The 20,760-nt window shown below is 48.6% G+C and overlaps 8 protein-coding genes across 8 annotated transcripts; 3 read left to right on the top strand and 5 right to left on the bottom strand.

Moving 5' to 3' along the window:
• Positions 1 to 295: 295 nt before the first annotated feature.
• Positions 296 to 1,000, bottom strand: NCS57_01179900 (uncharacterized protein; the record flags this gene model as incomplete). The annotated part of the gene is made up of 1 exon (XM_053061498.1): positions 296 to 1,000. The coding sequence occupies one exon, from the start codon at positions 998 to 1,000 to the stop codon at positions 296 to 298; it is 705 nt and encodes a 234-aa protein (XP_052909884.1).
• A 2,833-nt stretch (positions 1,001 to 3,833) lies between these two features.
• Positions 3,834 to 6,074, top strand: NCS57_01179800 (uncharacterized protein; the record flags this gene model as incomplete). The annotated part of the gene is made up of 6 exons (XM_053061497.1): positions 3,834 to 3,843; positions 3,918 to 4,300; positions 4,355 to 4,602; positions 4,670 to 4,818; positions 4,873 to 5,207; positions 5,256 to 6,074. 6 exons carry the CDS (start codon positions 3,834 to 3,836, stop codon positions 6,072 to 6,074), a joined length of 1,944 nt encoding a protein of 647 aa, XP_052909883.1.
• A 77-nt stretch (positions 6,075 to 6,151) lies between these two features.
• Positions 6,152 to 6,532, bottom strand: NCS57_01179700 (Stress-response A/B barrel domain-containing protein; the record flags this gene model as incomplete). Its single annotated transcript, XM_053061496.1, has 2 exons — positions 6,152 to 6,373; positions 6,428 to 6,532. 2 exons carry the CDS (start codon positions 6,530 to 6,532, stop codon positions 6,152 to 6,154), a joined length of 327 nt encoding a protein of 108 aa, XP_052909882.1.
• A 757-nt stretch (positions 6,533 to 7,289) lies between these two features.
• On the bottom strand, positions 7,290 to 9,764 carry NCS57_01179600 (uncharacterized protein; the record flags this gene model as incomplete). Its single annotated transcript, XM_053061495.1, has 4 exons — positions 7,290 to 7,631; positions 7,682 to 8,506; positions 8,557 to 9,391; positions 9,442 to 9,764. The coding sequence occupies 4 exons, from the start codon at positions 9,762 to 9,764 to the stop codon at positions 7,290 to 7,292; spliced, it is 2,325 nt and encodes a 774-aa protein (XP_052909881.1).
• Positions 9,765 to 10,407: 643 nt separating this feature from the next.
• Positions 10,408 to 11,805, top strand: NCS57_01179500 (uncharacterized protein; the record flags this gene model as incomplete). The annotated part of the gene is made up of 2 exons (XM_053061494.1): positions 10,408 to 10,716; positions 10,780 to 11,805. The coding sequence occupies 2 exons, from the start codon at positions 10,408 to 10,410 to the stop codon at positions 11,803 to 11,805; spliced, it is 1,335 nt and encodes a 444-aa protein (XP_052909880.1).
• A 322-nt stretch (positions 11,806 to 12,127) lies between these two features.
• NCS57_01179400 (N-acetyltransferase domain-containing protein) lies at positions 12,128 to 12,888 on the bottom strand (the record flags this gene model as incomplete). The annotated part of the gene is made up of 2 exons (XM_053061493.1): positions 12,128 to 12,516; positions 12,576 to 12,888. 2 exons carry the CDS (start codon positions 12,886 to 12,888, stop codon positions 12,128 to 12,130), a joined length of 702 nt encoding a protein of 233 aa, XP_052909879.1.
• A 495-nt stretch (positions 12,889 to 13,383) lies between these two features.
• NCS57_01179300 (uncharacterized protein) lies at positions 13,384 to 13,778 on the bottom strand (the record flags this gene model as incomplete). The annotated part of the gene is made up of 2 exons (XM_053061492.1): positions 13,384 to 13,656; positions 13,701 to 13,778. 2 exons carry the CDS (start codon positions 13,776 to 13,778, stop codon positions 13,384 to 13,386), a joined length of 351 nt encoding a protein of 116 aa, XP_052909878.1.
• A 5,277-nt stretch (positions 13,779 to 19,055) lies between these two features.
• On the top strand, positions 19,056 to 20,129 carry NCS57_01179200 (PKS-ER domain-containing protein; the record flags this gene model as incomplete). The annotated part of the gene is made up of 1 exon (XM_053061491.1): positions 19,056 to 20,129. One exon carries the CDS (start codon positions 19,056 to 19,058, stop codon positions 20,127 to 20,129), a length of 1,074 nt encoding a protein of 357 aa, XP_052909877.1.
• Between the last annotated feature and the right edge of the window lie 631 nt (positions 20,130 to 20,760).

The following is a 20,760-nucleotide window of genomic DNA, read 5'->3' as shown; positions in this document are numbered from 1 at the left end:
GGTGCGAGGGGTCGGATGGCCGAAAACTCATCCTCCTATCATGAAAAAAGTTTTTGAACCAGCACCGGAGGCGATCCCGTCCATCTTGGCCCGCTGTGGCAGACCTTACCAGAACTGTAGCAACATCAAAGCCCGCAGCTTCGACCGGGATTGGATGCAAAGCCTCAACAGATTTCAAACCCATATCCGAGGCGTAGGCGCACGCGTTGACGTAGAGGGTATCCGGGTACAGTAATCCAGTGCTGTAAGAATAGGGAGAGCTCACTGGTATGTCTGGCAGCCATGAATCACTGCACTACGCAAACATTGCCGCGTAGAGGGACTTGACGTATTGGTGGACGCAACGAATGGTCTCTCTTTCCGAGGGCCCAAGTCTCTGGTCTTTGTACTTATATGATGGACTTAAATCCCATCCAGTCACAAATCCGGTTATTGGATGGCGGATCGCACACATCATCTCATATCGTAGAAATGCTGTTAGGAGCCGCTTCTTTTCCGCATCGGTAAGCTGGGTAGCGTTGAATCTGGGGCTGACAGCTTTGTCTTTGAACATCAAGTGAGTTCCTTTTGGCGATAGATCGGGAAGGCAGACATACTCTCGCGGCGGAAAGATAGCTGTGGCCTTGGTAAGATAGTCCTCAATGAACAGCAATAGTCGGGCTTGTAGTCTGTGGACTTCGTCAATGAGGCTGCCATCACGCGTCTCGAGAGGATTCGGGAGCCGGTTTTCTAACCAGCGGGCATAATGACGGCGAAGTATTTTCGAGTAGTGACCACGGTTATCAGGTGAAGGAAGTAGAATGATTCCCATGGCGTCCTGTATCGTGTCATCGTCGAAGTCCAGGGCAACCAACATACGTACAATGTATGCTTTAGACATGAGGTACTGGTGAAGCATAGCGGGTGATGCCTGGGCGAGCCGCAATACGGAGCGCCTGCTGCGAAGAGAAATCAGGATCTGCACACGGAGCTCCGAAGGGAGCTTGTTGAAAGGATCCATCTTGATAGGTTTGGCCAAACTCGAGTCTGGACCTGAATGTCTGAGTTGAGTTGAAAAGATGGTCAGGATTTTGTTAAACAGTGAATGTGGGTTGTCGGGGGTAAGTTCTTGGAGAGTCTGAGTGATTCGAACCAAGAGGTTTGAGGTGGAGGGCTTTTTATACCAAATTCATGCAGGAAAATAGGCACCCAACGTTTTCTGAGTCACATGCGGGGGGAAACTTTGAGGAAAGGCAAACAGCACCTGTAACCTGCGCACATACCCCAGATGACCAATAAATAGAAACTAAAAGTATATCAGAGATAGGCCCGTTAAAGTTAATTTTTTTTGGGATGCTGGATTAGCAGTGTTGATATGTTTTGGCTTACAGAGGTGAAAAATCGTCGCTCACTTTGTAATTACTTTGTCCTCTTTCCTTCTGCCTGAGGACAGGAAAGCCAATTTGACCTGGGCAAAAGTGATAACACTAGTGCATTAGTTAGTAACTACTTAAGGATTAGACACTCTTCGCCCATAGCGGATTCGAAAGGTATATAAGCCATTGCAGAAAGCTTAACCCATCCATCTCCATACACTTTGGTAGTATTTTCTTGGAAGACAGTTCTTTTTTAAATCGTTATTTTATAAGTCACCACCATCATGTCCAACGACACAGCCCACCTCGCTGCCATGGGGTTTCCGGACCCCCGAATCCCGACCCTGGAGCCCGAGCCGGAGACGACCGCCGACCAAGCCCAAGCCATCCAAATTCCGAGGCTGGCATGGGGGATCAGTACGCTGGCAATCGGGTGGCTCGGGGATGTGGCCGAATTGCGGTGGTTTTGGCCTTTCGAGGTCAGCGGCGTCGGCATAAAGTTATGCAGTATTTGCATAACGACGTCAGCGAGTGGTACTTCGAGGGGATGGAGGAGTTCACGGTCGGCTGGATAGGGCGTTTAGGTCAAGACAACAGAAGAAAGACGCCAGAACGAGAAGGAAACTATAGCTCCTCTCTAAGGCTATAGATTTTATGACAAGTAGAGTTAGAGAAGAATTATCATAAATGAAATGATACTGCCTAAGCATCATATATTACATTATAAACCATCTAATAAATTTCATGCAACTCTTAGATGAGTATGTTCTCATGCCTTGAACCCTGCTAGCACTTCACCTGCGTCCCGATTTTCGTGGCCGACATGGGCACAGCAGCTGACCTCGCTGAGGAAGAGCCTCGTTGTGCTTTTGAGCAAGTCGCTCTTTTGAGATGGTCTCAGAACATGTCAAAAGTATAGCAGGGATGCGAGGGAGCATGTGTCCCTCCTCGCCCACAGCACCTGGGGGTATGGGTACTTTACCCTCAGAAGCCGCCGAAAGCACGAGGGTCATGCTGGTCGCGCGCAAGGCCGCCATTGAGTGGGCCAGAGTGGTCAAGACACTCCGGGACGCCGAAGCACATGTGATGACGGCGAGGATCGTTACCCTGAGGAACGATCTCAAGATGCAGAGACCTCGGATCTAACCCCCTCCTCCCCCGAACGGCTTGGCGACGACTTGGTGAGAGCTTGATGGATGGTGCCCACACCCACTGGGACACAATGCGTGTTCCTTTTCCATTCTTTATGTGACGGAAAGCGCTAGGAACCCGAGCAAAAAATCACTCGTAAATACACTGCCACGGAAAACGTACACAACCCTCGACGCGATCGACCACCAGCTTGTTTGAACGTACTTAGGCCTGTCCATAGATGACTTCTTTCAGCACCTGAACTGGATGGCGATCGCCAAGTCGAATGCGTTGGCAATAATCCCGCGTTTCTACGCGGTGGGAATGATCAACTTGAGTAGGATAGGGCTATATTGGGAAATATTGTGATGTGTTAGGTCAAATAGGGCAAGTTAGATCGGCCGCGCTGGGAATATAACATATTACGATCAAGTTATCAACTCTTTACGATTGCATATTAAGCAATGAGGCCAAAACGAGCTCTACTCTCTACTATCCACTCTAAGCTACTTGGCATGTCTTCCGTCAGTAGAACGCGTCATGAAGGAAGTTTTCAAAGGAGCGAACGTAGCAATCTATTACAAATATTGGAGGCGACAGTGCCGGTTTGCTGCGTATCCATCATCAACCTTCCACACATTACCTGAAAGTCCTGGGGAAAAGAAACAGGGGTCGAGTGTCAATCTTGCTCGGCTTCAAACAGGGATTCCGGGATGTGGGAGGGAGGTTGCAGCGGATGCGGGGAGAATCCAGGGGTCCCGGACCACAAGCTTTGGCAAGTGAAGCTTCTGGTTGGTGACTGGCGGGTTTTGAACCGTCGTGATTAACTAAAAGAAGAAATGTTGGTTGTGTTGGTTGAGAACTCACATCCTGACCGTTACATTCTCGAGTTGGATAGCAAGCCAAGTGAAGCCAAGGGCGCAAGCTGGCGGGCCGGTACTGGTTCCCGGCATTTGCTTTGCTCGAGTTGAACTAGGGTCGAACTCCCAGTTTGTGATGTTGGAGTTGAAGGCGGCTCCTAATCATGAACTCAGTCGGGTATCTTTTCCTCTCTCCTTGTCTTATTCCCTTTCCATGGCTATACCCGGCAAATCTTATCCATACTGAACATAGTATTGCTTGCCGTGGCAGCAGCGGAGAGAACATCTACCCAACCTGTGGAGACATGCAAGTTGGTCGTATCAAGCAGTCTGCAAGCAAGGATACGACAGGCATCTTGAAACACTTGGCTGCTCAAGCCAAGCACGGCCGCGGCACTTTAATGCGAGGCTAACTAAAATACTGGGTTCCCGCCGCATTCTGTTCGTTCTCCTTCCCGACCCAAGAGCTTCTCCAAACTTTCCAGATATGGCTTCCGGTGAGACCCAGATCCCTCCTTAAGTTCGATCTCTCTTGTCGATTCTTGCAGGGCTAATTCACGGTGCACACAAGCTATCAACTCCATCTCCCAGCAGGATGACCATCCCCCTCCTGCGAATCTGCGCCAGATGATGGACCAGCGGCCCGTCCCTGTCCTCGACCAAGAGACGGTGGGCTTGATCTCCCTCCCGGGCGAGAGTGCTTCTGAACAGGCCCTCATCATGCTCGACGCGTTTAAAGCTGCTGTGGCGGCTGAAGATGCTGGTGCCCTCCAGAGCCTCTTCTTTGCCAAGCAGGCCTACTGGAAGGACATATTGGCTCTGACCTGTCATTTGCGCACCTTTTTCACCCCTAAGGTCATTGTTGCCAATTTTCTTCACACGAAGAAGCTCCGGGGTATCACTACCAGGTGGAAGCTTGAGGGAGCGACTTTTATCCCTGCTACCCCAGCCTTGGTAAGGGGGCCCCAGATGACGGTGTACGTTGATGTAGCTGAGTAGGGTTTACAGCAATTCATTGATGTTTCGCTCTCCTTCACGACGACCTCGCCAGCCACGACGTGCAGCGGAAGATTCCTGCTCCTACCAGTTAAGAATAATAAGGCCTCACTAGACTGGAAGATTTGGATCTTTAATACCAAGCTTGATGGTCTGGATTCATATCCAGAGGATGAATCCCTGCTCCAGTCTCCTGGCAGGAAGCTGGATGGCCTCGATGATATCCACATGGATGTAATCATCATCGGCGGCGGGAACGCGTAAGTTGTGGTCGAGCAAGAGAACCAAAACCGAATGCTTTGGCTGATCAACTCTCTTTCACTGCAGTGCTGTGGCTCTCGCCGGTCGCCTCAAGGCTCTTGGTGTTGATAGTGTTATGGCTGAACGGAACCCTCGTGTTGGCGATAACTGGGCTCTTCGCTATGAATGCATGAAGTTTCACATTCCAACGTCGTTCGCTGAGTTGCCTTTTATAAGTAGGTTAGACAGAGTATTGAGTATCATGAAGTAGACTAACCCGAGACGCCCAGCTTATGACAAGGAACTCCAAGCTCCTCACTTGCTTACCAAGGATGAACTGGCCGAGCAGGTCCGACGATTTGTCTCGGCTTTTAATCTCAATGTCATAACTTCGGCCCAGATTCAATCAACCATATACAATCAGTCAACTCAACGATGGACCGTCAAGTTCCAGACCCCGGCTGGCCTGCGCACGGCTATTTCCAAGCACCTCGTACAAGGAACGGGAATTGCATCTCAGAAACCCTATATACCGCCCGTGGCAGACGAGCACCTATACAAGGGCATTAATATCCACTCGACCGCTTACAGGAGCGCCAAGGACCTGAGCGAGCAGGGTGTCAAGGTGAGGTGTACATTCCGTCGAGCTGAAGCAGCATCTAACCACCTCTAGTCCGTTATCATCATCGGTTCCGCCAACACAGCCTTCGACGTGCTCCAAGACTGTCACGACGCCGGCCTCAAAGCGACAATGAACGTCCGATCCCCAACATACATCGTCCCTCTAGACTACGTCTGTCATTCCAGCAGTCTCGGGGCTTACAACTTTGGGGTCGAAGCAGCTGATAGGATGTTCCTGACGCTACCCGCCACCGTCGACGGTCAGCTCGCACGCAACCTTTTTGCTATGTGGGCATCTAAGGAACCAAACCGCTACGCCGCCCTCGCTGCTGCTGGCTTCCCTGTCCTTGATAGCGCCGACCCCAGTCAGGCCCTTTACTCCAACCTGATCGAGAAGGCCGGTGGACACTATGTCGACATCGGTACTACTGATTTGATTGCGGAGGGCAAGGCCGGTATCAAGGCAGAGGTACAACCAGTTGCGTTCACTGAGACGGGTCTGCGCTTCTCGGACGATAGCACCATCGACGCCGATGCCATCGTGTGGTGCACCGGATTCGCCGACTTAAATGCGCGTAATATCACGGCTGAGATCCTTGGCGGTGACGTTGACGTGGCTGAGAAGGATCTTTTGGGTCCTCGAGACATCGCGGAGCGCCTCGAGTCCACCTGGGGCGTCGACGCTGAGGGTGAGATCCGCGGCATGTGGAAGCGTCATCCTCGGTTGGAGAATTACTGGATTACGGGAGGTTACACGCAGCAGCATAGATGGCACTCCAAGACGCTGGCGCTACAGATTAAGGCCGCCCTAGAGGGGATCCTGCCGCCGGCTTATCGGGATACTCTCCCTGGGGGGACGACCATAAAGTGAGTCAATCGCAAGAAATTCTATTCAGTGAATTTAGGCGAGGACACTTCGATGCTTGAATGAGCTAGAATATTGCGTGTCTAGATCGATAGTAACTCATTGTCAAAATAAACCATCACCAACCCTTCATGCACGCTCTTAGCAAATGTCTTGAGCTCAGCGTGGCATGGGCACTCATTATCGTAATACGCCATGTCGTCCGAGTTGTCAAAGCGAGAGACAGCCGCCACGGTGAATCCTTGGGCCCGCTGGTCGGGTTTGGGTCTGCCGACAGTTACCAGTCGAACATAGGGCTTTCCATCCTGAGTATTCATTAAGCTCTATTCATGGAAAGGGTGATGACTAATAAGACAGACCCTGATGACCTTTGGGGGCATGCTGTTATATATGTCCAGCACCTTTTGCTGATCCTCCTCGCGAGGGATCTTGAACAAAGTAACCCGAAAAATTGGTTGGCTCATGTTGAAGCTTGATCTGACTTGGAAGGCTGAATGAGTTGTCTAGATGATCTACGACGATGAATAAGTTGACAATGCCATATTTATCTGTGTTTGGGCTTTCGGGTTAAGAAGCGCTGCGGAAAGCAATCGCGACGTCGGAATTGCTCCGCAACGGTACCTTTCGGCCGAGGCCATCCGAACATGGCGGCAACTTTCCGAAAGACCAATCAGGTTGCGTAGACGCGACCAGAGCAAAAGATTAGCCATAATAAGTTATCCCTGTGAACAAGGCGAAACTAGTATACTTGTTTCTTCCAGTCTGTACACTTTCTCTTTCGTCCAGAACTTCCGGCTCGTTGCCAGGTCCTGGACTCGTCAACTCATTGGCGTGGTCATTTCTGTATCGTTGTCGGTCGCTATGGCGCTACCACTCGAAGACTTGGACGAGACGGTCAGCGGCTGACTACAGGTCTGAGACTTGAACAGTCGTGTATTTCTTTGCCATGAGTGTTGATGAATGGCTCAAGAGACTAGCTACATCTATTCAACGAATCGTACTTTCGAACTTCAGAAGCAAGTCACCTCGATCCCTTTTATTTCGATACCAACTTAGCCTTACAAAAAGAAGACCTTGAGCACGCTCTAACAAGGCCAAGAAGAGTACATAAACATGCAAGGCTCTAAGCAGCGCTCGGCATCCATCGTGGTAAAGTTCCCAACAGATGTGGTGAAGGAAACTCTCTTGGTCAATGACCGGTCAGCTTTCGCAACTGGACTGCTAGCTGTTTCTGCGCGAATCGCTTGCTGTGTCTACCATGAAATCTAACGTTCCCGTGCCGTGTTGTCCTGGGGTATGAAGTGCTGCTTGGCTTGGTCTTTTTGATTCTGTTGAAGCTAGAGGGGCTTCACGACGATTGGACACGGGTCCCCTAGGTGAGGGATAAGCGCTGATATCGCCGCCGCACTGTCGATATAACCTGCCAAATTCATCCTGAAGGTCAGAAGAATATCTGGTATCTGTGTCAGCCAAAACAACAGACAACATTCTTCTCTGAATGATGGAGAGAATATCTTTGATGAATCTGGTGCAGTTTTGATGATGGTTTAGCTCCTCAATCCACTACGCGTTGTTAGTTTATAACTTGGACGAGCAGGATGATAGCGACCAACCTCTATGGCCTCAGGATTCATGTGGCGCAAGGACCTGTTGGCTCTCCTTGTCCAGCCCATGTAAGTGTCATCAGAGTTCTCCAGGGGCCAGATTCTATTCTCGATGGGTGCCCAGTCTCTGCTAGAGGACTCTATTGGCTCCAAAATATTGGCAGCATATGCATGGCCCTCTGTCATGTAGTCCTCAATAGTACTGGGCGTAGTACTGCCACCAGGTGGTTGAGATATCCACTGGCTCTCAAATTGACGAACAAGCTTGCCTCCGCCCAAGAACCAGGTGACAAATTCCATGAAGACCAACCCGAGGGACCAGATGTCGTATGTTCGCGATAACGTATCGCCGCCGAAGCTATCCCTCAGGCGCCAATAGCGGGGGAAGACAGAATCAGAGTGGCCCTTGGCTGGATTTGGGAAAGGTATCCCATAACTACTCAGCACCGTAACCCCTCTAGGGTCATGACTTGATCTGAGACAATGAATCTGTTGGGGGCATATGTCACCGTGGCAGTCTCGTTGAGTGTGGACTGTGTCCATGGCCCCCACGAGCCCCGATAGTTGTCTTATGAGCCATCGCGTCTCTTCCATATCTTGAGGTGGCGGTTCTGGATGCCAATCCTTCCAAAACTGCAAGAGGTCGCACTCCGCGTAAGGGAAGAGGAAATTGTAATGCCCGTCGTAGCTGATTGAGGCAAGGAGGGTAAGGAGGTGCTTATCTCTCGTGTCACTCAACCTACGTAACTGATCGCGTTCCTTACCAAACGTCTCCTTGTCTCCGTATTTCAGAGACAGTTTCCTGAGGGCAAATAATGTGTCGTCTAGGCCCATCTAGAAGGAAGGGTCAGCCATGCTTCTCATATGCCTTGGTCGTGACCTACCTCCCGCAGCGGCTCCCATAGGCCTTGGCTGTCGGGGTCAATGGCAATGCGGTGCACTTCTGAAACTTCTCCATCGCTGGCTCCGGCGATTTCCATGACAGGATCTGTGCTATCATATGTCCAAGGGATGATGGTCCGACTATCCAAGTCGTAATGTTTGGGAGACCCAGTAGGTGCGAGCCACAGGAAGGGGACAGCAAAGCCCCACTGCTGGGCGTCAAAGAGGCTCTTCTCCGAAGGCCGCCAACCTTGGAAGCATCTGAGAGCTTCTTCCCCACGGAAGAAGTTGGCGCCTTCATAGCGAAGTGGTAAATCTTTGTCAAGCAGCCCTTCCTCGATGAACACCTGGATTTGTTCACTCTTCCCCAACAATGTTAGAAGTGCATAGATCTTGACCAACCCTCGGCCTGACAGGCCTGGGCTCGTCTCTGCAGGTAGAACGATTGTGTCAATGGGTGCCTTGGTATGTGAGTCAAGGCTCTCGAGTACCCTGTCTCTTGTCATGATGCGTTTGAGGAGCTCGTCCGGCCAGAATGGCTCTCCATTGGCACTCCGTCTTTGGCATCGCTGGAGGATGGACACAAGATCCGAGGAGTAGCCCTTTTCTGGGTCTTGCGTGCCAGTATCGAGGGGTGGGCGTGCCTCAGGGCCTTCCCGTTCAGCATCTTCCAGGTTGCTGGGCCCAGGGGGGGCTAGCTTCCGACTGAGTGAGTCCATATATTCCTTGACCTTGAATGCTGGGCCCTTGTGCTGATTAAGATTGATAGCGATCTGCAAAGAGTTGGAAAGCTCGCAAAGGTTCTTAACGTTGAGGCCCAGTCGATCCAATGCATTTCTGCTCACGGTTAGCCCGATATTCATTAGTTGTGGCAGGGAAAGACGCACACAGTCGAAGCAGCTCCAGACTCCCGAGAGATTTCAGAATCAACCTCGGCAATGCTGGACCGTACAAGGTCGAGGTTGCTCCTCACGACAACCACCTCCTTCTCACACAGATTCTGCAGGGCCCCCGATTCGATATCCAAATCAGCGCCCCAAGCACAGAGCTGGACCAAACAGTCGTCTATCAGAATCTCATCCTCTAGGGACCAGCGATGGTTGTCATGGTTGCCGAGGAGCCGCTGCAACTCCTCCGCTGTTGTCTCGTAAAGGTCTTCGAGGTTAATGATCGAGGAAGGCCGACTCTGGGGGCTATCATTCACAGACATTCTTGCCTCTGTAAGAGTGCATAGCGTGCATTTACAACAGATAACCTAGTTGAAAGTCCGAGGGTAAGATGACGGACACTTGACTCTCCATGTTCAGCCGCAATGGAGAATAAGGCTGAGGGACATGCAACGTATTGATGCCCGAAAATCCGTGGGGGGTAATATTTACCAGGTACATGGGTGTGAACATACCTACGGGTTTCACTAACAGAGCAGTCAACACAACAATAGAACAGGATACTGTTGGGGCCTTAATACTGAGCTCAAAGTATTGAATGTGGCACGGCCGGTAGCAACACTGTACATCCTTTTTGATCTCGTTTGAGAGCGCCTAGCAGAGATTATCCGGTTCTAAAACCCTGCGGGGAAATAATCATTAAACTCTGGGCAGTATCAGCCGAGATTGGGACTGCAATGACTGTTAGTGGAAGAGGGCTGCATGATAGCAGACTGCTAGATCCGTGTACGGTACCCAAATACCACTTCTGCGGCTGACTTGCCTGGCTACGTGTCGGCTACTTCCATTTTTTATGCTGATGCCGAGAGAACCCAAGTGTCTTTCCAGCAGTTGTACATTCCTCACTGAAGCATCCAACCTTCGAGTCCAGTGGATTTCCGTTGTACAGAGATATCAATCACTTCAATGGCAGAAATTCTGTCTATTATCAGCGCGGCTACTGGCCTGCTCAGCTTCGCCCTGGCGACACTCCCAAGACTGGACCAATTCCGTCGCCACTTCAACGACACTGATCTGCAGAAGGAGTGGTATCAGACGCAGATGGTTTCCGTCCACACAAAGCTCGATATATGGGAGCGTTTCTGGTGTGGTCATGCCTACACACTCCAAGACTACCAGTACTTCTGGGGAACACTGGGCTACGAGAGTGTGAGAACCAAGATGCGGCTCATCGAGGCCGAGTTGATTGCCATTGCAACGCTTTTGGAGCGCAAGGTAGACTAGGCTCTGGAAGTCGAGATGGACATCAAGTGGCGCGAAACGAGAAACCGTCTAAAGACGAACGAAGCGGCTCAGATGATAGAGACCCATGCCAGCCTTAGGAAGCGGTTCGCCTTTGCCCTCTTTCGGGGCGCGGAGCTAGAAGAGAGAATCAAGAGGCTTCAGGAAAAGGTCAAAGATCTCGAGTCATTTTCCCAGGAGATATTCCACACCATCCAACTTTCCCTTCCCCAGGATGAGACGCTCGAAGTCACGACCCTGTCTCGGCTTCTCAACCGCAAGAAATGGATGGAGAAACAAGAAAACATCTTCAAATACTTGTACGGTCTGTCTACTGATGCGGGCTGGTCCTTGGTACTTGCGGTCCCCGGCAAGGACATGTCATTTGATGACGACTCCGGGCTTTGGACCACCTTTGACATCCAAAGATTCGCTGGGTCAAGGAGGAACCTGGGCCTTGCGTCCTTCTTTTCGACTAGTTTGAAGGCAGCTTTCTCATGGTATAAAGCCCTTTCCAACAAACGAAGCCCGAGGGATCCTCTGAGGAGAGACCCATACCTCAGTAGTCGCTTCGCTGAGCCGCGCCGCCGCGATGATGACCTCAGAGTTATGCTGGCTGAGGCAGCGATTGGTATTGTTGATTGGACCATGCTTCTCTGGGGCACTCCGTGGACTGACGGGATCTGCACCTGTGGGTTGCGGTTCGTGACAGCGACGCTCTCTAATGGTTCAACACAAATGGCCGTCACCTTCCAGCGCAGAATACGTTGCGATAAGGACCAGTTCGGGCACATTGGGACTGTCCAAGCCCGCAAGGCGTTGCTACTAGGCATTTCCCTGGCTGAGTTTGCCCTGACACGGCCCGTCAAAGTCAAGATGAACGAGAACGGAGAGCCTCTATTCTGCACCGGGGACAACTGGGGCCCTGAGATGGAGCTTCTTGATGATGTAGCAGCACGAGCCGGCCGCCCGTACCGTGAGGCTGTCTGGTACTGTTTCAAGTATGACCGGGACCTGGTGAATAATCGCTATTTCCGCCCCCATCACTTCCTCTTGTTCCAAGAACACGTTGTCAAGCAGTGAATAACCCCCCCGCCCATTATTTGCCACCTCACTAATACTTTAACTGGCTAGACACACATCTAAAGGCTGTATATAAGCGGATGTCTCTGATGAACCGCAGGCAGTCATGAGATGGAGTGCTCAAGTTGATAAGGAATGATTCGATCCGGAATTGATTCCATTGTCAATGCCCGAGACAGTAATCATAGCCTGATCTCTAGTTGACATATTTGTTACCCTCAGGATCCATAATACAAACTCTAGGCCCCCAGGACTTGCCAAATAGCCCATTTATCCTAGGTATTACCACTCGTACATGCTTCATTACTTCGAGTCCACTGGATTAGACCACCTTCTTAGACTCACGCGTCTCCCGAATCATGACAGGCTCTTCTTTTTTTCCTTCATCAAACGGCATCCTCCCTACCTCTACAAATCCCATCTTCTCATACAAACCCTTGCCCGCATCACTGGCCTCAAGCACCGCGGCAACACCCTCCTCCTCGCTGCGGTCAAGGCCCCATTGAACCAGCTTCCGGCCAATGCCTCTCCGTTGATGATTCGGAGACACGCTGATGAAGGCAAGACGCCATCGCTCATCCGGGTAGAGCCGCTCAGCGTTGCGAGTCTCGGTCATGATTTCTTTGGCATGGCTGGTCGAGACCGCTTCGGGTGACCGGCCAAGAGCAAAGTGGTACATCCACTGAAGCAATAGCCCGAGCCTGATAAGCTCTATACCATGGTCTCTGGTTAATCCTTTTCTTTGTATGGATAGTTGAAGGGAGACTCACTCTTATTGAGAGTATCGCCTTGCCAGCTCCTAGCCGTGTCGCTTGAACCGTGACGATGCCAAACAGCAAATCCTACAGCATCGACAATATCGCTACTCGAGCCGTCACAAGCAACCATGACAACAGCGCCAGGTGATGAATATTCACCTCGAAGAAGAAGTTGCCAAACTTGTCGATATTGATCAGGTCGCTCTCGACGGCCAGGGACGACGCATGAAAAGATGGGATCGTCGATCCATATCTCGCATGCGAGATCGATGAGTTGATCAAGCTCCTCGATAGAACTGACTCTGATGAGTTTGAGAGAGCTCATTGTGAAGAATTGTGAAACAGAGAGTCGAGTTTCAAGGTTGATTTGGTCTAACGTCTTCACTTATCCAGACATGCGTTTTGTTATATATCTGTTTTGATCATAGGTGCCTATACTCAGTTTCAGGGAACACGCGTTGAGCCTCCCGAATGCGAGCGAATGCGAATAATAATGGAGAGATCACGGCGACCAGTTCGTCCGTCTCACGCCTTTTGATTGGTAGAGAGCTTACATTCTCGTTGCGTGTGGAGTCATCCTCCGGGCTCCGCGGATTCTCTTGGCAGCCAAGGAGCAACAACCTTATTTGGCCAAAAGTCGGCATCCTCGGGTTCCGCCTGACTCGCCTGATGACGCACTTAAAGGGAGAGAGCCACGGGTTTAACTAATACTTTTTGCCATCTTGAGTGAGTCTTGCTGACTGCCAAGATAATACGCCACCACCTAAAAGCACGTGTAACCAAAAGAGGAAACATTCCATCCAACATTCAGCTATTTGCATTACTCCATGCACGAACACTCAGACTCGGCGCCATTATCAAGACCAAGACCAGTATACGCCTCTACCAGCCTGCTCAGCCGCTGCTTCTCTGGATCGTCGGCAATGCTCACAATATTCACCGAGTAGGCAGGCTGGAGCTGTCTGGCAACAAGCTGCTTCCTCTCCTCTTCATCTTCGATATGCGCAGAGTCCTTCAGCAGGTGAGCGGCGCTTGGGTCCACACTATCGCGTAGCACCATGAAGATGGCCTCGGCGATGTAATAGAAACGGCTCTGATCACGAAGTCCTTTGGCACACAGCACTGCAGTTGACAAACAGCGTCGTGATCTTGAGGGTTAGCCATGCCGAGCATCTTGAGCGCATTGAAGCCGACAAAGAGGAGGGACGTGACCATGGTGAACGTGCACGCTGGAAATGATCAGCTTCGAACACGTCTTTCTTTTGGGGACGTACTGGAGCTTCAAATGCGTGGGAAGGACAATTTGGCCGGGTGACAGAGAAGCCGGCAGAGACTGCATCCATCCTAGAAGCTTGGCGGGATATCCCATGGCCTCATGAAGGCTCAGAGGGCCTCTACCCTTTCTAGAGCCAAAATTACGTATCCCAGCCCCGTTCATGATTGTGCGGAATCTGATTATGGCGCGGAAAACGGAGCTGTGCTTAATAGGCCACTCTGACCCAGCATGAGGGTACATGACGAATATTTCTCCCAGGTCAAGCGGGAGCTCAAGACAGGAGGCTCTGTCTGTATGAATAGCCCCATATCAACACCCATAGCGATGCACTGGGCCAGGTAGGATGCCCCAATCTTGTCTATGCCGTCTATGTCGCAGCTGATGCATATGATGGCCCCGGCTTGTAGTGTGGTGATGCGTTTTCTAGAATACATCTCGAGCTACCAGAGGCGCTTGGCCTCGGCTAGAAACTGGCTGACGAGAGTGTGCGTCTTCCAAAAGGAAGAGCGATCTGGCAGTTCCTGCTGACCGTGCTGCGTGAGAACATAAGTAAATGGGATGAAAATTTAGGCGTTGATTTTTACACAAGCGTTTGCAAGGATAGCATTGACTAGGAGAGAAGAGCAGTACCTCTCCCGACCTGAGACTAGGTCATCGAGAAAACTGTCAATATGGAAGAAGCTGTTATACGGGAACTCGCATTTAAAGTACGTCCGTAGCAAACTCCGTACAAGGTCGTCAGAAGAAGTTACACTCATCCACCTAGAGGCTGAAACCCGGCCGATACGAGGCTCTAAAAGAGCTGCGGCACGGTAGGGAATATCATACAACCTCCAGGGATCATCCCCTGGCTGGTTCGCGCTTGGCGAGCCAGTGATGGTCCGATGGTGCAACAGCGAGTCGAGATAAGGGTTACCAGCCGTGTAGAGATGCTGCGGCATGTCTCTAAAAAAGGGAAAGGTATATATAAAGAATCCTTGAGGGTTCAGCGAGCACTGAAGAAGCAAATCGCCGTCGTGCACAAGTCTGGCCAAAGCGCCGACATCCGATCTTGTGGCTCAGTTAAGCCATCAAGGGATGGGCTTTAACTATAATAAAGAACACAGTGTCAACACATCATAGCATCATATCCCAATGCTAACACAGTGGCCGTGAACTAATTTAAATCTTCTTTTATATAGTAGCCACAGATGTCATTGGGGTAGCTTGGTTATCCTGCATTTGTCGGGAGTACTTTGTTACTAACATATCCACAGTGACTGGTTCCAAGACACGGATTATTTTTGCATGTACCCGAATCCAGTCCTTTACCGTTTTATTCATTTTTCAGTATCTTTTTACTAGAGCGGTTCATAATCTATTGTGCTTAGCAGGTCACTTCTCCGAAGTAGGGTAGGTCTATTGCGGAATTCCAAGCGTAGAAGCCTCTAAGCGTGCTTTCGATATGAAAGGTGAACTAAATAGTCCACCTTACTTGCGGGAGCATGTCTTGTCAGTTTACACGTCAAACGTCTGTCTTAAGGCCTCGTTGTTAGCTTGCATCTTGTAGTCCAAGCCAAGCTTGCAGGGATCATGCGTTCGATAGTACTACTTGGTGGGGCCTCAAAATCGGCCGTCCCCGTCAGTCGTTCCTCCTAACGGGGGGGTCGCTGATTAGGAAAAGGACCGTTAATTCAGAAAAGAAAAAAGATACCTTAATTTATATAGAGCCCCCCATAGAAATAGAAGTACCTCTCTTTTAATAAATATCCCTTATACTATAATTAATCTGCTATATAACCCCGCTTTTAACCCCTCCCGGCTATGAAGCTATCATAACTTAGCGATATCATCACTAATAACCTCACAATATAACCCACCCATAATATTTGTAATTTTAAAGCTATTCGCGATATAAGTATATCATTAGATGCGCCGATGAGCAGAGAGTATGCTATCCGAAGATAGATTAATCCGCATACTGGGAAGCCTAACTTTTCGCGCTTTTCCGAAGGTAACCTTAAGGCTCGCACTATCGCAGCTACCCACCTACATAAGGTTAGCTTTTATCATACCATCACGAAGGCTATATAAGAGCTACGGGTCCTATATAAGAGACTATAGTCGCGTCTTTAAGGAGCTTATCCGCGCACCGAAAATAGCAGTAATTATATGCTTTTATCGACGTTAGAAGAGAATGCAATACTTACTTGGGCATATCGCCGCATCACATAGTGAGTTGGGGAAAATGAGTGCTAAGCCGTTTTGGGCCGTTGGGCAATTTCTTATACGTAGAAAAAGGTCAGAGGCCGCGGCCTCTGATCATCATCATCATCTTCATCGATCATGACGAGAAAGGGGGAGCTTCAGGCTTTCTTCCTCGGCGTAATCATTATTGCTATCAATTGATCATTTGCCCTTACTATTTTCTATGTTATTGAGATCACGAGACAGTATGTGAGATCCCTCTTTTGGAAGGTCACGAAAGGAATTCGCGAAGATCTAGCTATGTGGTGTGGTGTGTTCTGTTTCTCCAACAAAATAGGGTCATTACATATAATTTTATGTAATGCGATATTAGGCTAATATAATACTTAAAGCTATGGGTCGTAGCGATAAGACTTCTTCGAGATATTAGGCTAAGCGCTTTATAAGACGTTATAGAGATATATTTAAAAGAACTAAGAGTAATACTCGCGATGCGAGGTAGAAATCAATATAAGACCATAGTTATATTATTGGCTTCTATAAAGGCTAGAAGGATATAATTATCGATACCGGCGTGAAGCTTAAAAATACCTAGAACTTCGATAAGACTGGCTTTTAGATTAGATACCTTAAAAAGGGGATTTTTATATAGACTTTTAAGGTTATTAAGGAGGCTATCTTAACTGATTTATATGACCTAGTCTCTATCATAGGGGTTAAGGCGATATCTACTGCTGGCGAAGTTATTGCTCTATTTCTTATCCTCCTTAGTATTAACCTTCCGGTCTAATGGTTTAAGAATAACCTTAATGAAGAGGTAATTATTATGACTAGTCTAATGGGTTATATTACGGATATTCTCGCATACGAGTAGATTCATTACTTTAAGTATCTCACGAGACTTATTATTCCCGGCGATATTAGGCTGCTTCTTATAGATAGTTATAAGAGTTACTTTATAGAGGAAATCTTTTTCTTTTGCTACTAATATAATATTATGCTTTTTCTTTTACCTCCGCACCTCATATATTTCCTTTAACCTCTCGATATTAGTATATTTAGTATATATAAGTATTGGCATTAATATGTGCTATATCGAGAGATCGCTGACGGCGCTATTAACTTTAGAAAAGTCGACTTTCTCTTCTACTTTTAAGAGATTAGATAAAGGACTTTTAAGAAATCTATAATCCTTAGCGCCTAGGCGAAATACGGTCTATTTCCTTATAATCCCTTAATTATCCTAGACCGCCTTAAAGACCTGCTGTTATCCCTCATAGAGGAAGTGGCGGCGGAGACTTTACCCGGCTATATTTTAGAAGGGTTATCTTCATTAGATAACTCTTTGGAATCCCCTTAATCTTTACAACGCCGAGATAACCCTTAAACCCCGATATTAAAGAACTAATTTCGCTAGGATAATATAAATATACCCCCTCTATGTATACGCATAATTAAATGCTATTCTGAGTATATTTGGATGTGGTTAGAAGTCTCTATAACCTCTAATATCGCTATTACGCCGTCAGTCAATCACATATATAATAAATTACAAAAGGCATATATAATACTCTTACTTAACGGCATCGCGGCCACGCAGGAGCTACAGCGATTCAAAGATAAGGCATTAAGATAGTTAACCCTCTTAGAAGAGATATCGCTTATATATAAATACGGGCTAATTCGCATCGGCGATACGAGACTATAAGTCGCCCATAACGAATATAATCGATAAGCATCTCAGCAAGAGGAACAAAGGCGCTTACTAAAGAAAGATACCCTTAACGAAGTGAAATTCATTAGACGATAGATAGTAGAAGTCTAGTCACATATACACCGCAGCGTCACAGAAGTTAGGATCAACGAGATATATAGTCATAAGGATAGATATTAGAAACCCCTTTTATAGTAGAAGAAGCGGTATAACTAATAGTCTAAGGCTAATCGCCGCCGGCACTTAGATTTAGCGATATTTCTTAGTTAATAGTATACTCTTTATTATTAATTACACTTATATGAGAAGCTTATACCAGACTAGGAGCCTGCTATGCCATGGCCTTGCTCCTATGATAATAAGGTTATCATAGAAGCTTTAAAGTTTATCGTCTTAGATAAATAGGAATATTAAGTAAAGAAATCCCTATTTTCTTTTAAGGTAGATAGAATAGAGATAGTTTAGGAGATTAAGGGTAATAGCGATATTAAACTATTTATCGTTATTAAGGGTAAAGAAGAGGAATAGGAAGTATAATTATCCCTCCTTTCATAACCCTAATTTCTTCTTATTATAACCTCCTAATTTAGTATTAAACTTATGACTTAGTAATATTCAAAAAAGCATCAAATATTAGTTATAGATAGGTCAGAAATACACTTATAATTAATAAGGTATTATTCTAAATAAATATACTTTCATATACATACTAATTTAGCTATGGACCGATATATCTTTCTTTTCCGAATTAACAGTCCTTTTCCTAATCAGCGACCCCCCCGTCAGGAGGAATGACTGACGGGGACGGCCGATTTTGAGGCCCCACCAAGTATATTCCAGAATAGATATGCTATGGCGTCATAACCGCCAAAAGAGCGTCAGTGCCCTGTATCACGACAATACAGAAGATCGCCAACAATTGCATCTCAACTGTACACCAAGTGCGTGAGTGCCTTGATTGCTTATCCATCCCAAATCATGTCACTCTGGTAACAACGTGATAGACCACTCCCCATCATATCAGTCGGTGAAAATTCACCTAGGTCACGTCCCGACCCGGATGGAATGACGGAGAACCAAATCCGTCATCCCGTGCCTGGATCATCGGGTCACACCAAACCGATCAAGGTTAGATAGTCCGGCTTGTATCATCCCACAAGCGGGTCTCTGTGGATTTGTCAACGAATGCGGCGACGGGCCGATATCGATATCTAGCCATGCCGAGGCAAGTGGCTCGTATAAGAGAAGTGTTGGCCCCGAGTTGAACTCGAGTGGATAATTCAACTTCTAAAAATTATAGTCCTACACTGTCACCATGTCTCTACCGACCACCTTCAAGGCTGCCACTGTGGCTGGCAAGGGAGAGAACCACATCACATCAGAACGATCCCTGTCACCGCTCAAGTCGGGCGAGGTCGCCATCAAGATCACAGCGACCGCAATTAACCCCGTCGATTGGAAGATCCGCGACTACGGCGTCTTTGTCCAAGAATGGCCCACCGTTCTAGGTTCTGATGCCGCTGGCGAGGTTGTCGCTCTTGGTCCAGACACATCCCGTGTGTCGGTCGGCGATCGCGTGTTTTTCCAGGGAATTCTTGGCAACATTGAGTCGACGACTTTTCAGCAGTATTGCAAGATGCCCGAGGCTTTGCTAGCCAAGACTCCAAGCAGCATTTCGGATGAGCAGGCTGCTGGTATTCAGTTGACCACGATCGCCGCTGTTACAGCATTTTACGATAAATCAGGCCGAGGACTGCCAGCGCCATGGGACAAGGGTGGTGATTCTGTCGGCAAGGGCAAGGCCGTCGTTATTCTTGGCGGCAGCTCTTCAGTTGGACAATATGCTGTTCAACTGGCCCGTCTATCAGGCTTCGAGCGTATCGTTACAAACGCCAGCCCCGCACACCACGAACACCTCACTACCCTTGGCGCCCACGCAGTTCTGGATCGCACAAACACCTCTCTTGAAGACTACGTCAGCACCATCGGCGACTATCCTCTAGAGTTCGTTTTCGATACAATCGGCGCCCGAGTGACGCAAAAGCTAGGAGTCAAGATTCTCCAGTCCCTAAAGGTCGAGGGCAGCAGAGTCGCCACTGTTAGCCAAGCAGACAGCGAGGCAAAGGAACTAGGCGAGACCAAGGAGCCCAAGGTTGTCGTGCAGGGTGTCATGGGCTTTGGAAGTGCACCTCATCTGAGATATCTAAGTGAGCCTCTTTCTGAGCACCTTGGTGGTGAAGAGGGATGGATTGCAAAGGGTCTGTTTACTCCAAACCGTGTGACGGTTGTTCCTGGTGGTTTGGATAATATTGAGGAGGCTCTTGCAAAGAACAAGCGGGGTGTTTCTGGCGAAAAGGTCGTTATTCGACCATGGGACAAGTCTGAATAGATTAAAAGCAATAGATATAGAAACCCAATATTCCTTGTTGAAGAAGAGCCCGAGAGCTGTCTATTGAGATCGAATTCGTCTTGGCTTCTCCATTCAGGCTATAATGCTCAAGCTAACGGCTAGCTTTTTTATTGCCAGACACATAGTCCGCATGCGCATCCCAGTTGTTGTCTTGGAGAAGGCGAATAGTTCAAGATCGAGTCCCCGGCTGTTCAAGTATCACATACAATGGAACCTTTTTGCTAGACTCTATGTTGTACTACCTAGATATCTCGCCGCTTGCCCAGGAGAAATGCCGATTTCCAAAGTGTAGTTTACGATGAATAGATCGTTGGGCATGGCATACCTAATCAGTAGGCAGTCTTCTTGTTTATCCTACATAAGATAGCAACCTCATACGAATCGCAATTTTCTCAAACTGCGACCTCGTCTTCAGTTATCGACGGCTTGTTCCTACCCCGCCTTGAAGGATGCCTTCACGAACCTCCACCCGAAGAGGCGTTCCTTGGCGAACTGACAAGTACCCTTTGTGGAACGAGAGGCAGCCTTAGCGCTTCGGTTCGAGTTGGTGGTGCCATGACGGGCTTTAAAAGCCTCCCGAGTCCGAGTGCGTAAACCAATAGAAACTCGC

The sequence above is a fragment of the Fusarium keratoplasticum genome, chromosome 9 (genome assembly GCF_025433545.1).
Source record: "Fusarium keratoplasticum isolate Fu6.1 chromosome 9, whole genome shotgun sequence".
Classification (NCBI taxonomy): domain Eukaryota; kingdom Fungi; phylum Ascomycota; class Sordariomycetes; order Hypocreales; family Nectriaceae; genus Fusarium; species Fusarium keratoplasticum.
The sequence above is the reverse complement of the archived record's forward strand: the minus strand, read 5'-3'. Positions and strand labels throughout refer to the sequence as shown.